The sequence below is a fragment of the Poecilia reticulata genome, linkage group LG10 (genome assembly GCF_000633615.1).
Source record: "Poecilia reticulata strain Guanapo linkage group LG10, Guppy_female_1.0+MT, whole genome shotgun sequence".
Lineage (NCBI taxonomy): Eukaryota > Metazoa > Chordata > Actinopteri > Cyprinodontiformes > Poeciliidae > Poecilia > Poecilia reticulata.
Window position 1 is genome coordinate 11,461,200 of NC_024340.1, and position 23,265 is coordinate 11,484,464.

A 23,265-nucleotide genomic window follows, 5' to 3' on the forward strand; every position below is an offset into this window, starting at 1 on the left:
CCATCCATCCATCCATCCATCCATCCATCCATCCATCCATCCATCCATCCATCCATCCATCCATCCATCCATCCATCCATCCATCCATTTTCCTTCACCCTTGTCCCTCAGTGGGGTCGGGAGGGTTGCTGGTGCTGCATTTTGATGTGTTAAATATTAATTCATACTGACGGACATGAACCACGGATTAAGCATTGCGGTCAGCAGCCGTTAGGAAAGCTAACTGTGGGCCGAAAGCCAGGAACAGAGGGTTGACTCCACAGTTGGGTAAATATAGAACATGCGGCTGGTGATGACGATCTGTAGTACATCATCAGGTTTACGTACAGTAGCCCGTCTAGATGGCTATGTCGATCTGTTGATGCTACCTTTCGAAATTGCCATTACATCTGTTGAGGCTTGTGAGTGGTGCAGCTATGCCTCCACGCCCCGATGTTTGCCAAGGAGGTGAATATGAATTACTTTGCAGGCAGACCCTCTTGGTGTTGCAACGAAACCGCCTCCCCAAACACCCTGGATTTACACTGCATGTGTCTCTTTTTCTTTTTCCCTCTTCGTGACTCAGTTTTCAACTGATGCAACTAATAGTCCAGGAAATACTATAATTGGTTTTTAGTCTGCAACTCAGTTAAAGGGATAGCTTAAGATTTGCAAAGTGTGGTTCTGTTGAAAGACTATGTTCACATCAGGTAGCTCTACTTAGTGTTGTCATCCGATGCAAACGCAGCAGTGGGTTAGAGGTTCATCGAATGATGTTGACATAAACAACCACAGTTACTGAGTCTGGAGCTGTTTTAAGTCTGAATCTGGACTTCCATTCTGAACTGCCTCTTTAAGGTAGAAATAAATGAGATATGATGTCACTAACTCCTTATCTTGACCTTTGAACTAATTTAAAAAGAAGCAGACGCATATGTTTACTTAAACTGAGGAGGGTGTAACAGGTAGTGTGCAGGAGCTAAATCCCCTACACAACTTTAATTTGTCGTCTTGTTTTCCAATAAAGCAGGATGCTTGCAGATTTCTAGATGGTTAAAATGATTAAAAATATAAGTGTGGATTTTTTTTACTGTTTGGAAAATAATACAAACATGAATTGACAAGATTAGATTCATGTCAGGATTTTAGTAGGAAACTATGTAGTGGACACAGGCGCATATATCAAATACAGACTTGGTGTCTGTTGATACTTCATCCTAAATACCTCAGATCAGTATCACAAAACATCTTCAGTAAATAAAAGGCTGCAAGCTGGTAACTAAGATCCTGCACTATAAAAAGACACCTCCTATGTGCAAAGTATGTTTAACACCACATAAGGACTTCCACCACTGTGTGTGTTTATTACAGAGCATTTGTGTCTAGAATCATGTTGGACCAACACACTAACGTTTGGTTGTTTTGTGTTTTTTTTTTTTTTTTTGCAATAAATAAAAGCAACACCATGCTGAAAATTCTCCCTACGTAGCTTTACAGGAATTTGTGAGAAAAGCAAACAGCCAAATGTCATTCTGTGCACCTTGTTAGTAGGCGAAGCCTGCAAAGTGTTTGCCAGCTGCTGCTATCAGCAGAGCTGAACTTCAGCGAGAGGCATGTGAGGAAAATACACATTCCTTGCATTTCTCGCTGGGTAATTATTAATGTACCATCACACAACGCACGTCGACCTGACAAGTTCTGGTAACGCTCAAAAGAAACGGTTAGCTCTGCTGCAGGACCTGATGTACGGCAAGACGACTTTTTTTCTGTCCGTTACCCAAAGCTCATTAGTTCCCACGAGAACCTCGTTGAGAACAATGTAATGACTGATCATTTGGCCTCATAATCACAGTGTTGGTCAAATCGGTGGTAAACTGAGCCAATAAAGACCAAGAGCACAAGAAAGCCAGCGTCTTATTAAATTCTTTACAGCCTGTGGGGGTTCACTTAAAGCACAGGCCTCTTTGTTTCCTGGAGCGCTACGTGTGAGACTCACCGCTCTGTGATTACGCAGCTTCCCACATCGATCCATAACTGAACAGATTTCCCTGAACATCTCCACTGAGTGTCCATGCATCCATCCAAACACCCTGCCGATAAGCCCACACTCAGCACAAACCGGACAGGGCTGACCATTGATTAGGATTCAGCAGCAGAGATTGGATGCATTGACCATGCGCAGAATGTGTTTTAAAAAAAATTAAAAATAATGCTTTCCAGGTCAGATGTAAATGAAGAGCATGCATCAGATGCTTTACTGATTACAAACCAGGCAGCTTTTGTTTGATCGTGACATAATACGGAGGAAACAATCAGGCAGCGCGTCAAATGGTAAATACAGACGATGACACATGCTGCCTGCCCTGTCAGGAGAACAGCACTTTTCTTCCGCCTCTGGTTTCAGTGTAAACACAGAGATTGTTTGTTGTTCCTCGGAAAATCAGCTTGTTCAGCCAGAAGAGTTTCAGTCAGGCTGCGTCGAGTTAACAAATCCAATAAAGGAAGGAGAAATTCCAGTGAAGAGCTTTGTCTTGAAGTCAGCTTAAAAAAATTATTGCTTGGAAGGGAAAAAAACAAAACAAAACTTAAATAGTCCTCAGGGGGAAATCCAAGACTAAAATTAGACCAGAAGGATAAATATTAAACGCAAAATGAAAAAAACAACTTAGTGAAAAAAAGTGTGGACATCGACTGGTGCGAAGCAAAATAAAAAAGTTACTGACAAGTTCCCCAGATGCTATCCCTTGCAATGAGATGCCAGAGAAAGTGAGAGTAATATCTGACTGTATGAAGGCTCGGGTAAGGTAGTGCTGCCCCTCCTCCACCTGTTGCTGCACACACTGCAAAACTGGCTGCAAAAGAGCTGCTACACTTTGAGCTCACTTACAAGAAAAACAAACTCGTCTGTGAGGAAACATTTCCAGTCATAAACAAGATAGACAGTCACAGTGTGAAAATGAAAGCAGTGCCATCTATCACTCTTATTAACACTGCTTGAAAAGTAAGGTTAGTAAGATATGAGCGGCATGTTTATTAAGCAGCCGACGAATTAATCAGCAAATAGTTTGTTTTACTGGTGTTAGCAGAATAGATAATAAATGTTTCTACTAAAGCTTATGTCTATATAGCAAAATAAAAAATAAGTATGATAAATTACATTATTATACATGTAATAATCATTATGTCATGTTATGGTGAGATCGATTGTGGCATTTTTTTTTTTCAACAACAAAACTAAGTGTGCTTGCCTTAGACTCTTATTCTGGTCCTTCACTTGTTTAGTAGAACAAATATTTAAGGAACTCGATACGAAACAATCATAAGGCTCTAAAGTAAAACATAAAGTAATTATACAACAATTTTTCTCTACATTGGAAGAAAGTTGGGTAGCTAAGGCTGCTGCTCAGAAACAAAACAGATAAGAAGTTCAGCTGTGATCAGAATATGCATTCCTCTAGTGGAGTAATAACAAGACAGGCTGCTTTCCTCCTTTCTCTGCAGTTCAAGCTGCTCTTTGAAAAGAGCTTCAAATCACGTTAGGTTCAGAGTATATATATATACATGTCTAATTCACATGTTGATGCATCAAACTTTCCCTCAAAAAGCACATGGATGAGAATCAGATTACAATCTCAACAGCTGCTGCGGTTAACGCTTCACACGATCTGAGGATGTCTAGAAAGAATAAGTCTCTACCTGTGTTTGTCCGCCGGAGATTTCACCTTTCCTCCCCTGATCTCATCCTCCTTGAACTTCTGGGTACTCCTGACTCACCGTCGCGCTAAAGATGATCAAACCGCACGGCTTCCTGTTTCTCAGTGTTTCACGGTGAATGGGAGGTGCGCGGATGAAGAGGAAACTCCCTGAACAACTGACCTGTAGGATGACTTTCCACTGATTTGAAAGTTAGATTAAGCCGATATAAGTTTCTCCAAGAGGACGGTTTCGGTGGAGATTGTGGCTAAAAAGGAGAAAAAATTTCCTTGTCACCTTAAAGCTAGTTTTAACTCATCCRGGATGGTTTTGCACCTCTTGCTCATCTGTCTGTGTACTCTAAGCTCTCTTCATTTGCCAGTGTGGCCCGACTTGCTCCTCCAGTTCAAAACACACAAAGCCCCGCATGTGAACCAGCATCGAGGCGTTCAGACCCTACAATGAAGCACAGAGAGCCAGCTTCAGGGAACAAATAAATACAGCAGCAGCAGCTCAGTGTGCCCTGTTTGCTCACAAGTGAGAGCACAATAACCAGGGGATTAGTCTGGGGTTAAAATGCAGACGGTGGAAAAGCAGAAAAGCAAGGTGAGGGAAGGAAAAAACAAGCAAGTAGTGAAGGAGGAAGAAGTAGAAAACAAAGACAAGTGGGGGCTGAGAGAAAGTTTCTCTTTTCGCGGCTGGGTAACTGGACGGGTTCTGCACCGTATCCAATTACATAATTCAAACAGGAGACGCTAGCATCTGAGGAGGAAGAAGAGAGGCGACATTGTTCTCCGCTGCGCAACCAGAGGAGAGAGACTTTCTCCCGCCGTCACCACGTGACGGCCCGGCCTGGCCCAGCCAGGCCCGGCCAGGCCCAACCGCTGAGAGGAGGGACGACAAGGACTCCTTAAGGCTGGCACTGATGGGTGGCCACGCAAAAATCCAAGCTAATAAAAAACCTTGCCACTCACAGGTGCACTATGTGGAGACTGRCGAGCTATTAAAGACATTCCAGAGAAAGAATGCAGCACTGCCCTTTGGTCTCTGCGTTGGAGTTGGACGAAAATAAGCTAAAGAAAAAAAAATGAAAAGAGGGAATAACCCCATCAAAGCTACACGGCCTAGTTTAACGCTAGAGCAGGTGCCACTGTTCCCTTGTTATTATGTCTGGGCCCCTCGGGCATATCCAGTCTCAGCTTCCACAGAAATGTACTCTGGGAGAGTCTCTGGGCTTGTTTTTTTTTTTTTTAACAGCTTCAATAGCTATCCCAGAGGAAACAGAAGAAATGGGTAAGCGGAGGCAGTTTACGATAAAACAGGAGATAGACATAAACCCGGGTCCAATCAAAGCTACTGAACCTGTTGTACTGGCCAACTAGGCGGGACGGCCATTCGAGCTCGACTCATTTCCTCCGCTTAAGCTTCTCTGGACAATAACATTACAAGAAACAACGATGACACACACACGTTGGCAGCCTGGTGAAACATCCTGGTCCTGTGTTTGGAAGCCACCTGATCTCAGCTCGTGTGTCAGCTCGGATGTCTTGAGAAAAAGTGTTACAAGGCATTTTGCAATCCTGTTGTAAGGATTTACAGTGCACAAACCCAAAATATTTGATTGGAATTTCATTCACACGATGAACCAATGGAGTGAATTATTTTGAAGCTAAACTTTTTCTCAGCTCCTCTGAGTCGATGTTCTGTAGAACTACCTTATGCTTTAGTTGCAACTCTGTAGGGGTTATAACTACTAACATAAACTATTTTTTTGGTACGTTTTTATCATGAAAATAACTTAAGCTCAGTGAAACTGGGTGGATATCATTTCAGGAGAGAAATGCTCTAATTCTGCCAAAAGCTGCTCAGACGGATTCATGTCTGGAGACTGACTGGGTCATATTAACATATGACTGAGCTTTGATGTAAGCCATTCTACTGAGCTCTGGCTGTTTAGAGTCGCTGTCCTGCTGGAATCACATCTTTTGACCTCTAGAGATGAGAGTCACAACTAAAGCATGTCGGACACTGGGGCCTGTGGATCTGGGTTGAGGATGGACCATTGTCCTACATTTAGCCAAGAGGCTATGTGGGTCAAGCTATTTCAAATTTCATGTCATGCCACAGATTTAGGTGTAAAGAGGATCTCTGTGTATCTGGCTGTATGTTTAGGATTGTAAGGTGAATCTCTGCCTCAGTCTCTCGTCCATTTCTGTCTCTTAACAACATTGGTCTGTATTTGGTTCCATCCACGCCCCATTAGTTTTGTCTAGTTGACTCTGATAGAAGAGAAAAGCATCTCCACAGCATGATTCAGCCACCACTATGTTTCGCCATGAGGATGATGATGTTGGCAGTGTCATGGTTAGTGTTGTCCAAGGCAACATTTTGCATTCAAGTTCAACTTTTGGCCTCATCTGCCCAGAAAACCTTCTTCAACAAATTCCCTGTGCTCCATACATGGTATGTGGCAAACTGCAACCTGGACACCAGTTTCTTTCTTTCTCACCAAACATACTCTAACAACTTTCTCCCTGACATTTCTGCTGTTTTTCCAGGTCTGCATTATGCTGTTTGCTCACCGATGTTTTCAAACAGACCTCCAAAGCCTTCACAGTACAGATGGATTTATAGAGAGATTACTTTAAACACAGGTGTTACATTTTTATCAAAACGGAACCTTTTTTTTGCAGAGCAGCGCAGAAACATTCCCTTGTTCACATCTCTGTGTCTGCACGTCTTTTTCTTTCAACGACAAAATAAGCTAGTAGTAGTAAGTCTTTAACCACTGCTTTCAGTTTTCCACCTGTGTGGAGGCATTTGCAGGTCACATTCATTGACCCTAACCTTTAAAATCGCCATATAAGTTTAATGGAAAAGCACAGGATGTGACGGCAAACCTGAAACACTGCCGGAGAAAGCAGAGTCGATATAAATACAACAGTGCCCACTCACAGAGGAGGGCGTTGACTTCTGGCCTTTTGTTCTGCAACACTACGACTCGTCCGACTAAATAAAAGAGACAAGGGCCGGATGCAGCGCGTGCACACGCACACGGAGGGTAACCGCTGCTGCCAATGTCTATAAAAAAACCAGTGAATGCAGGCGGTCCTCGCAGCAAGATAAGCCCGATCAATAAAACGCGAGGAAAGGATAAGGATGAGATCAGGTGAATACAACACAGTTGAATTACTCACGTTTGTTACCAAAACAAAACAAAAAAAATTCCCAGGACGAGATAATGACACGTTGAGCAGCACACAATAGCTTTTTGTGGGGGCTGCCTGACTTGGTAATGTTCACAGATGTAGAATGACGCTCGCCCAGACTCATAGACATTAAGATCCTTCCCTGTAAATGACAGAGGGTTCCTTCAGTCGCAATACAGCTGAAGAACTCAGCATTTCTGCAAACGAATCAAGTGACAATACAGTCACTGCTGCAGATACATCCGATATGAAATACAGCGTGTAGCATGTCTTGACAGACATGCTGATTGACAGAAATGAGTGTGTGGGCCACTGAGCCACCTCCTCTGCATGTGCAAATCCACCCGTGCTCTCTCGCACTCGCACTTAAACCTGTTACACATCGTGGATCTGATCTGGTGTTCGGACCTTTACATTTGCCATGCTGTGAAAACTGTGAGGGAAAAACTGGCAGAAAACGTCGGCTGACTTTGGAGTCAATGAACAAAAATATCACCGCGCTTAAGTCACAACGCACTCTCCTTAAACGCAGACGAATCCAGGACTATCTTCAAGTGCAGAGGAGGAACTTAGTTCACTTTACTAGTTTATTGAAGGAAAATTCAACAGAGATCGCCCAGACACTGGAGCTGCTGGGAACACTGGTATGTTTAAGTAAACATGCATGGTACATGCTGTTACATTTCCTTTACGGGACAGAAATTCATACAGAATTACAGATAAATAACCAAGCAATTTTTCCATGAAAAACAGATTTGTTATTCTTTAGAAAAAGCAGTGGGTTATAAAAGTTGCGAGTAGACTACTAAGTGGACTATTATCATCTTAGGCGACATTTGGTCCTTTTGCTTGTTTCTTTCTTCCTCACGTCCGGATACATCAAAGTACATCAGTATAGAGGTGCCAAGTGATTTTACAGGAGCCTGATCAGTGCGAGGCAAAGTTTGGGTCCCGGATTCTGTTCGAGATTTTTAGCTCGGACTCAGAATCACTGCTAACTTTTAAACACTTTTGTACCAATTAAGTTGTAAGCTGAAATAAAACTTCTTGCGACATCTATGTAGTTAAAATTGCTTTATTCTTACCTTTTAATTGGCCTTCAGAAGCACAGATGTTGACACAGTGTTGATGACAAACCTTTAGAAGGAGGAAACAATGCCGCCTGTGGATAATGATTAACTTGGGTGTGTTCACTGTTTGGAAATAACCCAGTTCAAGGTTGGAAGTTCACTGTGTGTCAACAACTAAAGTACATGGGTGATAGTCCAAACAAAGAAGTAGGGCATTAACGTGACAGGTATAGGAAATCCTGCATGATATAAAAACAATTATGAATTGAAAAATAAATAAATAAATTACACCTTTATTTGTACTTAGCCTCCTTTATTCTGACATCCCTAAATAAAATACAGCGCAATGAGTTGCCTCATTAGAAGGGTCTACCTGTGTGTAATTTAATCTTTGAATGTCACCTTTAACACCATCCTCACTGTAAAACATGGCAGTGGCAGAATCATACTGTGGGTATGCTTTTCTTCAGCAGTGATAGGAAAACTGGTCGGACTTTATGAAACGTAAATTGAAGCTACTATTGGTAGCCTGTGGTATAACAGAATGGTTTAAATCAAAGCACATTTATGTATTAAAATGGCCCAGTCAAAGTCCAGACCGTGGATCCAATCGAGAACCTGAAGACAAATTAATATTTATATAAGTTCTGAATCCTTTCCGACAAATCTATAGCCATTTTCCAAAGAAGAACAGGCATGAGATGTACCCAGAAAGATGAAATCATACAAAAGCTAGTTCTTCAAAGTACTAATTCATAGAGGATAAACACAAATAGATAATTATCTTTGTAATAAATACTTTAAAGCCATGCATCCTTCTCATTCCACGTCATAAATATGCAGCATATCTGTTCGTCTGTCACATAACATCGTAATAAACACTCGCGGTTTGGAACTCGGTGAAAAGCTCAAGAGAGACAAAAAGTTTCGCAGGCCATTGTTTTGTTTACTTGGGCTACCTCGAGATATTTCCTCTTGATGATGCTGACAACAGATCAATACACAATGTCTCCCTTTTTACACTGAAAGTATGGAGCCGTGAAATCTAAGCAGCCTCATTAACAGCTGCACGTCCGGCCTGGCTGCAGTCAGAGCGGCAGACGGCAGAGAGCGGATCAGCCCGGTCACAGGACGAGAAAAGGCAAAAAGTTTAAGTGCAAGAGCATGACACTCTCTCCTTGGAACAACCAGACGTGGAATTAACCACGTTATAAGAGAACCGAGGGAGAGAATACGGGAGAAGGTTGAGCTAATGATTTGAAGAAGAGAGGGAAATTAGATAAAATTTCCCTCTCTTCTTCGGGACAGACTTCGGGAGACAAAAAGCAATCAGCTAATGCTTTTTCGTGTTCGTGATTGGACGGCTGAGCTGAAGGGAAATGTCTGTCAAGGAGCACAGCGTTGTCACAAACGTGCTCTAGCCCACTGCACCATCTGTCAGATTGTGCATGCATGACCAACCTGCAGCAGAAGACAGTAGATTGAGAATTTTAGCATGTCAGTGTTGGATTCATTTACCTCCCACTTGAGCCCGACATTTAGGAGCATCTGCAGAATGTGCAGCAAACAAAATGTGCAGCAGCATGAAAGTGGACTTCACTCAAACATCACAGAGCTTGACGGACCAGAATTTGTGTGCTTTAATCTTTGGGATGGGCAACACTAAGCAAATGGTCAGCAGACAGCTGACGGTCAGCAGAATTAGTGTTTCATCAGCTGCCAAGGTTTTAAGAACGCACATCCACATGCACTCACCGAGGAGAGAGTCAACCCCCCCAGAGGGCTCAAACAGCTGATTGAAGATATCACATCAGCTGTCAGGCCGACTCCACTGAGAGACAGAGACAAACTGGGCCAACACCACATAGTCTAATAACATTACCTAGCACATATTCAAGTTACAGATCCTGTAGGGTTGCAATTAAAAAGCACATAGTTGTTGGTAACAATGTCACGTTTCGTTGTAAATTGACAGTATCTGAAAGAAAAGGAGTTAACTTTCTCTACAAGTTGGACGGTATAGACATTTCTTTTGAACTGATAATATATAAATACAATTAGCCTAACCCATAACAGCTCAACCATGTTTAAAAGCTCTAAGAGAAGATTATTTTCCCAATTCGAATACATTTTGAAGTCTACAGACTTTTGGCTGCTATCCTCTGTTAAATGTAACCATTTTATTTTCTCCTGTTTTGCTGATGATCCCCTCAGTTGCTGCTTGTCTGTCGGGCACGTTGACATCAGGTCTGTCTTCTTCTGTCAGATTGTGCATTGTGCATGCATGCATGACAAGTGTGTCATAAATGAAAAGTGTGTTCCCTTCAAATTTACAACTGGAACGACATTTATTTTTTTCTTCTCAATCCAGGATCAATCAAAAACACCAAAGATACAGATGTACGGAGAGCCAGACAGGACAAAATCATTATTCTACCACCACCATGTTTGATGGATGATCTCTTTTGAATTTCCACTTATTCAAATAATCTTGTTTCAAACTAAACATATATTGCTGTACTTTCACTGTATTGGTGGATTTTAGTTTTGTAGTTTAAAAAAAAAAATTGATTGAGACAAGATTGCTTGGGATGCTGACAGGATGTTTAATATCCCTCCAAATGTTTTGGTACAGCTAAACTCAACTTAATGTTTGTTCTTATCACAAGCATACCGATAATTGCTCTCAACACTTCGAACGATTTTGCTATCTTACTGTTGGGTCTGTTTTGTTTCTCTGTCAAATGTCAGTCTATTTCTCCTGCTTCAGCGTGTCCTGGACTGCATCCAGAGTTTCAARCTTAAAAATTACAAACTTAACATTCCAGAACAACATTGGACTTCTTATCTCTCACTGTACTTTCTTCAACAAATAGCATCGTATTGCACAGCAGCGCCCTGTTCTACAGAACTAATTTGACAAACCAGACGGTTTATTTCAAAAGTAATCTTGGGAAGTGGATGGAGTCTCTTTCTAGTAAAGTCACAATTAAACTTCCACCAAACCAATCATTCAGGACAAAACAGGTCCAGTAAATAAAGGGCCAACACAGCTGAATTTTTCCCCCCAAATCGAGACGCAAGCAGATTTATGGCATTGGTGCACAGTACTGATTTATACTGGATATTAATCAGGCTGACACTTTGTTTCAAATGGGCTTAAAAGTAAATAATCTCATTCAATCTTATCCTTTGGCTTGGAAAAGTATTGCCTTAAACTGCTTCACAGCTTGTCACATTACAATCATAAATTTCTACGTGATTTATTTTGGTTTTAATCTGATAAACCAACACAAAGTCGTAAAAAATAAAAAGTTGAGGGGGAGGAAAATGATACATGACTTTACATTTTTTACTAATAACAACCTGAAATGTGCAGCGTGCCTGACCTACTCTGCTTTCACCAAATAAAATCCGTCCGTCCGTCTGTCCTCAGAGTTAGGGGAAATGACTTTCATAAAAGTACAAATAAATGCAGTACAAGACGTCGCTCTGCTTCAGCACACCTGGCTCCAATATTAGCTCATTAGCAGAGCTCTGTAAAGCTTGACTGCAGGCTACTGAGGCAATTTAGCCCTTTAAATAAAGTGTGTAGGATGAGGGATAGAGCTGCACGTTGCAAAACTCTGGCTATGGAGGACTGCAGTTTGAGACCCGTGATCTAGAAGGTAAAGAAGTGCTAAGATGGTCAAGAAGCAACAACAACTTTTTTGTTTATTGTTATATTAGAACTTCAGAAGTCTTGGTTTTATTGAAAAATGGCAAGCAGAAAATCATACGCCATTTTTTTTTTTTTTTTTACCTTTGTTCACAATGTGTTGTTGTAAAACAGCCTCAAGAGTCTTGAAAGACGTTTATAAATAAAACATATCCTTAACATATGAAGTCTTAAAAGTTTGCCACAAGTCATGTTGGGAACACATGAATAAACATATATAATTAAGAGCACACTCTGCCTCAACATTGAATGTTTTTGCCCTACATGCAAAAAGCACATCCCACAGTGGCCAACCAGTGGCGGCAGCATCATGCTGTGGCAAGAGACAGGGAAGGTTGTCAAGAGTGTATAGCAAGATGGAAAACGTCAAACACACAACCAACTGAGAATCTATGACAAGAGGGTAAATTTGCTGATCTCCATCCAGCCTGACCGGGTTGGAGCTACCCTGATGTTTGTGGTTGAAGTGTTACCAAATATGAAAAAAAAAAAAAGTTTAAGGGGTATGAATTCATTTGCTTGGCACTGTCAAATATAAGAACTGGGTCACATTTTAACTGCAAAGTCTATTTAAACAAGCAAGTGTGGGTTCAACATGCTAGTAGTTAGAGGTGTTAGAAGAAGAGGTGTTATGTAGAGAGAGATGCAGCGATGAAAAGTGCAACATCAGGGGCGGTTAGACGTCAAAATCCCCCAAATTCAAAGAAGCTCCAAGTAACTCTATAAAAACAGAAAGAATATCTTTCCAAACAGAAAGAGTAAAAGCCAAACTCAGTTTGACTTGCTTGGTAATAAACATGTGGACGGTTAGTAACTTAAAACCTTTGCCCAAGAAATGGAGCCGCTCCAATCTCACCTCAAATCCACGCGTGATGTGAAGTGGATGTGATGGAAATGTGCATTTCTGTGGCGTGACTTAAACTCAAAGCAATATTTAAGCTGTCTATGTGATTGCAGTGCAATAATAACCACTCACTCACAGCTCGGAGTCAGGAGTATCACCTGACAATCAGCACCTCCGAGCTTCTCCATTCCTAAATTAGGGGAATGGCTGCAGCGCCGACTCCAGCAAGTGGTTGCAGGCCCATTGTCTCTCCATTGTCAGGTCCGCTCCGACACTTACGTCAGCAGACGCCCTTATCCACCGCGCTCAAAGGAGTCTTCTTGCAACGCTCCATGAGTCCACAGGTCAGAGGTCACCTGTGGCCTCTGGTCTCCAGGACGACAGAGCTGGCAGTCCCCTGTACCCTCGCCACCCTCTTCCCTCGCACAAATCCTAAAGAAGCAGCTTTTGTCCCCAAATCTCTCCTGTGCATTTAAAGGAGTGTAAGTTTCAGCCCAAACATTTACAGCCAAACTCCTTTCAGGGGGAGAGCAGGAGGCCACCAGAGCTGCAGAGCGACCCGGGCTGAAAGCCAAACCTAAATGTTTCATATCTTTCAAAGATAAACATGTTTGCCACACTTGCTTCATCCTAAAACAACCTGCCCTCCTGACAGCATCTCTGTGATTCTGGTTAAAGTCCTGCGCTCCGGTCTGCATAAAGTTGCCCAGACCCCCAACACCAAGCACTAACACCCCCTCTGCTGCAGGGGCTGCATGTGGACGGAGATCAGAAAAACTCACCATGCTCTCTGTGCAGGACATCTCATTGATCAACACTGGCACTCTGCTGCAGTTTTCTGTGCTCGCTGCGTGGATTAAATAAAATCAAAACAAACGCAGTTGACGGAGCTGCGCAGGATATTACCCACGCCGGACCTCAGGGCCGAACAGCGGACGGAGATCAGTCTGTGAGCCGAGAGAGAGAGCAGCAGATTGGGACTGTTTCTTTTCCCTCCCGGACGTTTGAAAAGAGGAGAGAGTAAAAGAGAAAGAGAGAGAGAGAGAGAGAGAGAGAGAGAGAGAGAGAGAGAGAGAGAGAGAGAGAGAGAGAGAGAGAGAGAGAGAGAGAGAGAGAGAGAGAGAGAGAGAGAGAGAGAGAGACTGGTCTGCTCCAAGTTGATTGCACAGACACGCTTAGAGATAAGAGGAAATACAGCGACATCTACCGGCCGGGTGAGAAAGTGCGCCGATGTAGCCTTTACAAACTACATTTTTACCGTCTTAATAACAATTTTAATGAAGAACTTGTTTAATTAACGCAAAATCAATTGTTAAATTGTAATAGATTAAATTAAGATTATTCCATGATTCTTTTAAAATATGATTAAAATATGTCTGCTGACCAGGAGTGAAAACTGAATTATTAGTCACTGATTTACTTACAGTTACAGTTACAGTTACAGTGTGGAAAAAAACACAAACATTTTCCTTGTTCAGGTAGCAGAAATTAATATGTTATTTATAAAATATGACTTTGTGAACACAACTTTTAAACTACATTTGCCAAATTGTCTTGTATAAATCCTCTTTGGGCCCCAGATGATCCTAAGCAGTTGAAGTTTACTAGTTCAGCCGTCATTTCTAAAACAAAGTCAACTTTAAAATTACATTTTGTGGTTCCAGTCAAATATTTTTTTCAGAGTGAAGCTTGGTTTTATCTTATTTTCTCTTTATAAATCATATAAAGAACATTAATAACCATCCTGTTATGGGTGTAAATTTTAAATGTAAACAATTTCTTTAGATTAATGGACATGTTCCAAAAGCAAGAAAGAACATTTTAACATTTTAAAAACTGAAGCTTAGAAGTGCACATTTGTTAGTAATATGTTGATAAAGTATTATTGTATCTTAATTTGGATTTGTGTTTCTGTATATAGTAGCATCTTAACGTAAAATGCAATATTAAATATTAATATTCCATGTACAACAAAGTAATGTGTGTATGGAGAACTTGGATAGAACAGAGTAAGTTATAAAAAGCTGTAAAACATTTAAAAAATAACTTGTTTTGCACACCGATCCTGACATGAGTTGCAAGAGGACAAGGAATCTGTTAGGCTTTTTTTCAGTTCAACTTTTTGATCATTTTTATACATAAGAAAGAAGTTAGGAAATGGACACACATTTCTTTTGGTGTAAAATGTTTTATTATTTATAATCCAACCTCGAGCAATTGATATTCATCTAGCATCTATGTTGCATCGTGATTTCATCCCTAGGAGCCTCCAAAGGAGAACATTGTGGTTTATGTTTCTCCGTTTTTGACTAATTCACTTCTCATTCTCTGACAGGGTGAGACACTGCTGTGATCTACAGTCCCTGTCCCCCTCAGAGATGCCGTCCAGCTGGGCGTCACACCGGCAGTTTCTTAGTTTTGGGGACAACTTTGACAGTGGTGGACACCGAGTTGGCTCCCTGAAGGTTCTGGGCAGTGCATGTGTACGTCCCCTGGTCCACGTCCCTCACCTCATCCACCTGGAGAACGGACTGAAACTGCTGCCGAGATGCTTTTCCACCGACCGGGATTGTCGTCTCCTCTGTGTACAGAGGCCTCCCGATCTGCAACCAGGGCAAAGAAATCAAAAACAAAAAAACTTCATTCAGCAACAACTGTGAACAAAGATCCAAACTGAGTTACATATGCGTAAAGAGTCAAATCATGGTGTAATTAACCCTTTCATGCATAGTGGTCACTACAGTGGACAGCTGTCTAAAAGCCATTTTCCTTTGCTTCTTGTGGATTTTTATGTTATAAATGCACACAGACCACTGAAGTGGACACTAATGCATCATAAAACACACCATCAACTACTGGCCATCAGCTGCAAATACAAGAAATTATTTTTATTAAATCCAATATGGCCGACAGACAAAAAAGCAAGTAGAAGGCCCTCCTTCTACTGTAGATGACTCTTGCAGGTAAAAAAAAATCTAATGTTTGTGGTTAAAGTGTTACCAAATATGAAAAAAATAAAAAATAAATAAATTTCGGGGTTATCAGTTAACCCGTAAAGAACAATAGTACTGATGTATTTTTCAAATAACTTTGTATTTGGAGAAAATTACAATTGATCACCCTAAAAAAAGAAATAAAAATAATTTTAAAAAAATGTACAATTTTTTTCCTACCTTTTTTTATGCCTTAAGAAAATAAACAAAAATTGGGGAAAAAAATCCTGACACAAAGGATCATAATTCATGGATGAAAGGGTTAATATCAAATGCACCAGTAGATGAGTTGTTAGGGTGATCAAGCTCATACCTAAAACTCTTTTCTGTGTCTCAACTTACATGTTTTTATTGTGTAACACAAAATAAAATGCAAAGATACAGAACAAAGAGACATTAAATCCATGTGATCAATCACAAATGTTGTTTGCTGTAGACACTCTTGTCCCACTGGTGATTGATGTTGATCACACATTGTTTCCTAAAGTGCTAATCTCAGATATTTCAATCACACTATTCATGATCTTATATTTATGACGGTGTTCTTGGAGAAAATGGTAAATACTTAGATAGAAAATAAACTTTACACAGGAGTTTGCATGGCTATGCTTCATCATAGCCATGACAGAAGAATCAGTGCATGTCAGACGGACAGTTAATCAATAATAAAATCTTACCACCATTCTTCTACTTCCATCTGCCCTTGACCTGTTTTGACAGAAATGCTTTCTTGGCCTCCTTTTCTTTCACAGTGCCATTGTCTTGGTTTCATTGTACATGCAGACACACTCACGCCAGCCTGTTGTCAATGCAAGCTCTGCACTGGTGGCAACATAAAACTGCAGCATGCTCCTCAGGATATTATGGCCCTCGGATGTTATAAAAGCTTCTCTGCTACTGAATACACAAACTGTTTTGTTCTTTCGGGTGTAATCTTACTATTACAAATGCACTTATGTGTGATTTTATTTGGATGTAAAATTAAAGCGATAGCATATGTTTCTTTGGACGTAAACCTCTGAAAACAATGATTTCAGTCAGGACATCTGCCATTGCCAACCATTAATTAAATTCATGATATCTGATGGACTCTTTAATTGTTTCACTTTTGCTTATAACATATTCTACCAATATATTCAAGTCAATGACTTGCAAAAGTACCATAAAAGTCGTATTTTTTTAAAGTAAGCTTTTAAGCTCATGCAGCCATTCACAGTAAATTGTGGCTTTGATTAATTTGCATAGCAATCTAAAAAAATAAACGGTTACCACAAAAAGCAGCATCATTTGTAAAAAAAAAAAAAAAAAAGTAACATTTTCATATCTAGCCAATTTTTTTTCTGCCACACTACCATGCCTAGCATAAGTTGGTGTAAAGTCTTCAGAGCAGATCTGCTGACCTGCTGTCCTGGGTATTCCCAGCTGAACTCTATGAAAACGTCCCGTTCTCCCACTGCACTGCAGGCCACACGCAGGTTGTCCCCCACAGCCACCGAGCCTGATGATGCCTGGATCACTGGAGCAGGAGGAGACATGGGGTCTAATGGTATGGATAGAAAATGTACCATTAGTACACTCAAAACAAGACGAAGCAAGCTTTTCAGTAAGTTATAGGAGCTTGTTTTAAGCTGATAATTCCTTAATGTTAATGGAAAAAAATATATATACTAGTTCCGATTACTGAATGTTTTTTCCGACAGTTTCAGGGTATGGTGTTTGATCTAAAAGAGGTAAACGTCGATTCAGAGGAGTAAAATTAGACATCCTGATTGCTATACGGTTGTAGATATCCTGACCTCTACGCCAGTTCGCTTTGTTCAAAGTTGTTGAACAGACAGAAAATGAGCTGAGTTTTAATCGACGTGGCGTGGCAGTTTCATGCAACAATCAAGTATTCAGTGAAACACCTGTGGACGTAAACTCATCAACAAACTCACAGTTGACATAGATGAGGATGTACTTGGTGGAGCTCTGCCTCAGGTTTCCCAGAGCAGCCACACAGTGCAACACTCCGGCGTGATGAGGCCGTGGCCGATGGATGGTGAAGCCCTTCTTGATGTTGAAGGAGATCTCCGTCCCGTCCACCGACACTTCCACCGGTGGGAACTCGCGGTGCAGGGTGACTTTCGCCTCAGGCGATGTCACCTGGCAGGGGAGGACTGTCGGCCAGTTGCTTCTCAGCTGGATCATTTCGTAGTGGCTGGATGATGGGATGAATAATTCTCGTGGGTCTGGTTTGAAAGACGAGAGCGGTCGATTATAGGATTAGTTAGGTTCGGCTGAAGAACCTTAATCGGTCATTATCCTGAACATCTTTTTACCTTGCTGTCACAGTTCCAGCGGTATATTTTACAATTTTACTCTCACCGTTTGGCAGCTTTTGCCAAGTTGCTCTTTCCTTCTTGGAAATTTCCTCCACATATGAAGGTCAACACAAATTTACCTACATGTATATCGTCCTGTCTTGTATTTCATGTATTTCTGCTGAATAAATATAGTCAAAGTAAAGGTTGAATGTTTCAATAACATTTCCTTGTGGGATTATGGTTTTGCAATCAATTTGTCTTTTAGGATTTTACACTTATTTGCCAGGGCAAAAAATGTACAAAAGAAAATGTTTTTCTACTGTACCTGGAAAGAAGACGAAGACTTTGACAGCTTTGCTGTACTCCCTCCTGCAGTCTTTGTCTTCACAATACATGGGGAAACAGGTGTACTCCCCTGTGTCCGCAACAGTTGTGTTGACTAATGTCAGGAGGCTAAAGCGTTCTTGTTGGACAATCCTGCAGATTGTAAAGAAGCACATAAAGAACAAACAGATTTGTGCTCACCCCATTTCCTATCTTCAGATTTATGAACATGCGTCTTACACTAGCCGTCCTTCGTCCTCCTCCACGTTCGGGGGGACGCTCCACTGCACAGGTTTGCCCCTGCACCTCAGGCTCAGTGTGTCTCCTGTCTGCACGCTCAGGGTCTCTCCCACTTTCTTAAAAACACCTCTGCCAAGAACCTTAACGCAGAGAGTACATAATCATTTTTAAAATAGGACAATTTCGACAGCATAAGAGAGATGCACGCCTCCTTCTGTAAGATGCTGTTTCCTACTTGTGTGAGTGACGTCTTGGTCTGGGCTGCAGCTGTAGGTTTGATCTTTGCTTTAACCATCTCAGCTCTTTGCCTTTTATTTGTTGCTTTCTTTGGTGTGGACGTTCTTCCACGAGTCGTTTTCTCTTCTTTGGCATCTTTTTAACCAGTGCAAAACCCAGCGTGCAGGCAAAATAACAGTTAGCACAGGGGAGACCACTTGATGCCAAAAATTTGTCATTTAATCATATGCCGGCTTTTGAAATAAGCCAACAGAAATGTTGCATTCTTAGCATTTCCAGAAGTGCGTGTACAGAAGTGCAAAGTGAAGGAATGAATTCACTTACCCGACTCAAAGACTACAGCGCAAACAAGGAGGGCGCTAAGCACCAGCCTCCACTTCGACTCAGATAACTTCAGCAAACTCATCACTGATCTGTTGATGTCCAAAGCGGTGTGTAAGGACAGAGAAAGCTCTGCAGAAACAAGAGGACGACTTGCAGAAGAGGCGAGAGCAGACGCGCATAATCACACAAATTCCTTCAGCTGAGGGCAGATCAGTAGCACCACAAATTCCTCTGGAGTCCCTGGACCAATAAGGGTCCAGGGCCTGTTTGTTTAGCTGCAGGACTGGAATAGTGCAATGGCAGCACAAGCCTGGCCCTCACAGATGCTGCCCTGAAAACTGACTACTGGTGCAGAGTTAAAAACATTTGGTGACCAACAAACCCTGTGGTCTGCATTCACAAACTCAGGTAAAATTAAATACAACTACGGTTGGCTTTTAAATTAATCATGCAACCACACTTAAAAATATGCTAATAATGTTTATGTTTTGTGTGTTTTTCCTATCTTACTCATGGTTCTTGATAGTTCAAACAACGATTCAACTGCTTCAAAACCTCTGACTCATTTTCACAGTTCCCTGAACTATGAGAAACAAATCAACTTCTTTAACAGTAGCCACCCTGTTTCAGGGAATGCACAGTACAAAAAATTATTTGCAATTTGTAAACATTTTTAAACATGGTGCTTTCTTAATTTTTTGTAATATGGGAGTTTCAGTGAGGTTTGAGATTTTCGCAGATTAATTGTAAAGTTCACTTCTTAAAACATTGTATGTTATTCAAAAATATGTTTTTTGGACATTTAATCATTGGATTCATTATATGCTGTATTTATTATTAATATTACATACAAAGTGGTTTCAAACAGAGTTTTATGATCTCACCCCAATACATTTTGTTTAAAAATCGCTTTTGAGTTCAACACAGCTTAACTTCAGAGTTAAATCAAAAGATTAAAACGTTAGTTTGAACTTCAATAGTCAATAATTTATTAATATCACACAATTTTTTGTTAATTTTTTTAGCAAATTCAACCTGATAAAATCCACACTTGAGTCATCTCATCGCCCTTCTTTACCCCCACAAACAGCCTCCCAGACAATGGTTTAAAACACCTCTTACTCCATGTTAGCAACATTTTAAAATGAGTTTTAAATCACCGATAGTCTCAATTGCCTTTAAGAGTTTCTCAACAGAAGCTATTACTACATTTTCTGCAAATTTGATCATGTGTTAAGATCGTGATAGATGTCTTTAGCCATATTGATGTTCACTAAGTAACTCATATTTTTTCAAAAAGTTATCTATTGATTTACACACAATCTTCTAAGGAACCTTTGACAACTAAGAAAACAGTTATATAAATTATGCTTATTGTTATTCTTATAGATGGGGAAACATTTACTCCTGTCCTTTTTCCAGAATATAAAACATAGAGCTAAATTATTTACCGGTAGTTCTATTGTCTTATGTTGGGAATAAGATATCTGTAGTATTGTTTTTGTTTTCCTGAACTTTAATTTGCACAGCAACATGAAATTATCAAAAAAATAAATTGGCACTACCCATTTCTTTATATAGACTGAAAAATATCCATTGTTTATCTTATACTTGAATGGATAAATCCTGTCATTTGTTAGTTGTAATGAATTAGGTAAAGTGTTACGTTAAGAAATGCTTGTTTGTCACATAAAAACTAATAACAAAATCTTTTCTTCTCCAGATTAATGCTCTCAACTAACTGTGCTGTGATTTCCAGCACATTATGCATGTTTTATAAAGTACAGATGTGAAAATCGCTTCCTTTAGAACAAAAAACTAAACTAAAATCATTTTGAAAAAGTGGTAAATAAAAAGACAACAACTTCATTGTTGTCATATTTTTCTGCCAGGGGGAAGGTCATAACAAATCCAGTTTATCATTGCATATATGGTCATTTGTAATATGGATATCTTTGTTGCAAAACTTTTCGACACTTGGAAATCGCAACAAACTGAAAGCATGCTGTGTGCTGAGTGAGGATTTTATATGTTTCCTCGAGGGCGACAACTAAGCTGGGAGCAGAAAAAAGAAAAGCCGTCCTAAAAGGTTTGTTTGTTCTCCGTTTCCTGTGGCTAAAGAGACATTTCTGAGAAAATGGTGGTGATATTTATCATTTTATTTCACTTTCAGTCAACCTGCGACAAAAGTAACTCCAGGTTACAATTAAATGTTGTTTTTCTCCTTTTTAAATTAAGGAATACATTTACAGAATTTGAGCAAATGTGCAAAATGTTCATATTTACATGTAAAAACCCTATGCAATTTTTAGCAAAGTTATGTTTAAACAACAAAAAAGGACGAACCAAATATGATGTTACACAAAATGGTATATTGTATAAAGCACAACTGCTTGTGCCAAAAAGCAAAAAAAAAAAGAAAGAAAAAACATGCAGCTTAAAATCATTATCGCTATTACAAAATGGCAACAATTTTAAAGGTAAATACAATATTCTTCAATTTAATGTATCAAAATGTTACAAAATAAGAATTATTTTGTTTATTAGTCTTTTTATTTCATAACAACAGTGTGAGAGGCAACATAAATACACAAATATGTTAAATAATTTATTTTACTTTAAAATATTTGTTTCTCTCCAACGCCTTTTAGGAAGTACAGTAAATTTCTCTGAACCTAAACATGCTGATTATGCAGTGATGTGTTACACAGCACAAATATCTGACTGGGAAGATGTAACTCAGTTTCAGATAAGGAAAAAAAAAAAATAAATTCTCCCCCTATTTGGTCATTTCTTTCCAAATGTTCTGCAAAACCTGCTTACTGGCACTTTTGGTCAATAAAACCCACAAAAGTAGATACTAATTGATGCGTGTAGAATAATTTAGTTACACAGTTTTTACGTAGTTACTCTATGTAACATCTCAGTGTATCTCGTCTTCACACCCCCTTTGGGGCTCAAAACTTCTCCTCTCTAATTACGTGCGTGTCTGTTTTGCTGCTGACTGTTTCGACGTTGGTCCGGTCGGTCCTGAGTCGCTTCCTCTGAACGCTGTTGCGGACTCCGTAGCCAAAATAGATAACTAACCCTGCAGAGCGGGGAAGGAGGGGGATGGTTGTTGAACATCAGCAGGGACGATAAAGTTTCTAAATGACTGAAGCTACAGAAAAGTGACTAAATCTTACCCACTAACATCCAGATAGCGTATCGCAGCCATGTGGCTGAACCCAACTGCACCATCAGGTAGACGTTGATGAGCGTGCTCACTACAGGTAGAGCTGGCAGAAATGGCACCTAAGATGAAAATCTGAGTTAGAAGAGGTCTTTTTGAATGATGTTCTTTACAAAGTGAACTTCAATATAGGCACGGGCCTGTATAAGATTTTCCTGGTATTATAACAGAGTTCGCATTTTCTCATTTCTTTTGTTTAAAACCGAAAATCTAAACGCTTGCTGGAGTTGGCGATGAGTCTTTTTGACTGATGTGGAGAAATTGTGGTTCACTCTTCGTTGAGAAAGTAGGTCCAACAGACTGAGCTATACAAATAAAAGAAAACCTTCCGGTCACTACGTCTTAACCATTAACTTTGAGCCAGTATGATGAAAGCAGCTGCAACCATCCCATACCAACTTGACTTTAGCTGGCCTTACCATAAAAGTTGCCTTTGTGGGATTCTGTGGTTGGATCCAGATGAAGATTATAATGAGAAGCAGGAGGAAGGAGAAGATGCAAACGAGCACCACGCTCCATGCCTCTACGTTTACCAGAGCGTCTATGGCCTGAGTCAAGGTGACGCACAGTGCAACCACACACACAACTGCACAGAGACAGATAAAGAGCAACGATCACACCGTGAAACCAGAGAGGGAACGTTGTTTCTACTAAAAACTCTGGCATCTCTTACCAGAACTTATAGTTAGGATTGTGACTCTTCGTGCTGTGACAGAGTTGGGAGACGAGGGAGGCTTCAGGAACCGAAACTTGGGGTTTGGTTCTTTGACCTGCAGGTCCGTGTCTTCAGATGGGGCTGCCTGGTACCTTATGTACACAAAAAGGACACGTGTGCTGTGAGTTTTCATTTTGATTTTGGGAACTGAGATTTATAAGTATAAGAAGCAGAGATATGAATCAGAAGATTATTTACTTAATCTAAACTATCTTTTGGAAATCTCTGAATTAGGGTTATGATCTGTGTTTTCTAAAGAAATCACACAGAAACAGTATTTATTTTATAATACTTTGCTAAACATGCTAATCACCAATATAAGGTGCTTAAACCAATTCACACACATGGTGCCACACCTTTTTTCCAAATGTATATATATAT

General features: G+C 40.3%; 3 protein-coding genes across 4 annotated transcripts in view; all 3 read right to left on the bottom strand.

The window, feature by feature from the left end:
• The window catches only part of n4bp3 (NEDD4 binding protein 3), a 28,342-nt gene extending 14,785 nt beyond the window's left edge, over positions 1–13,557 (bottom strand). The window contains exon 1 of one of the 2 annotated variants that reach the window (XM_008419954.2): positions 13,296–13,557. The gene's annotated coding sequence lies outside the window, so the exon portion shown is untranslated. Of the gene's footprint in view, positions 1–3,675; positions 4,383–13,295 lie in introns of those variants that run through there. The other variant, XM_008419955.2, reaches the window with a different exon arrangement.
• A 1,130-nt stretch (positions 13,558–14,687) lies between these two features.
• LOC103471133 (platelet-derived growth factor receptor-like protein) lies at positions 14,688–19,870 on the bottom strand. The gene is made up of 7 exons (XM_008419960.2): positions 18,938–19,870; positions 18,612–18,748; positions 18,377–18,516; positions 18,138–18,289; positions 17,444–17,737; positions 16,907–17,046; positions 14,688–15,116 (listed from the first exon to the last, which is right to left on the bottom strand). The coding sequence occupies exons 1-7, from the start codon at positions 19,017–19,019 to the stop codon at positions 14,910–14,912; spliced, it is 1,152 nt and encodes a 383-aa protein (XP_008418182.1). The 5' UTR covers positions 19,020–19,870; the 3' UTR covers positions 14,688–14,909.
• A 1,208-nt stretch (positions 19,871–21,078) lies between these two features.
• Positions 21,079–23,265, bottom strand: part of LOC103471134 (cationic amino acid transporter 2) — a 9,211-nt gene continuing 7,024 nt past the window's right edge. The window contains exons 8-11 of the mRNA XM_017306953.1: positions 22,843–22,976; positions 22,589–22,755; positions 22,123–22,231; positions 21,079–22,025 (exon numbers count right to left, since the gene is read on the bottom strand). Of these exons, the coding sequence (XP_017162442.1) occupies positions 21,895–22,025; positions 22,123–22,231; positions 22,589–22,755; positions 22,843–22,976 (541 nt within the window). The 3' untranslated portion in view covers positions 21,079–21,894. The remainder of the gene's footprint in view (positions 22,026–22,122; positions 22,232–22,588; positions 22,756–22,842; positions 22,977–23,265) is intronic.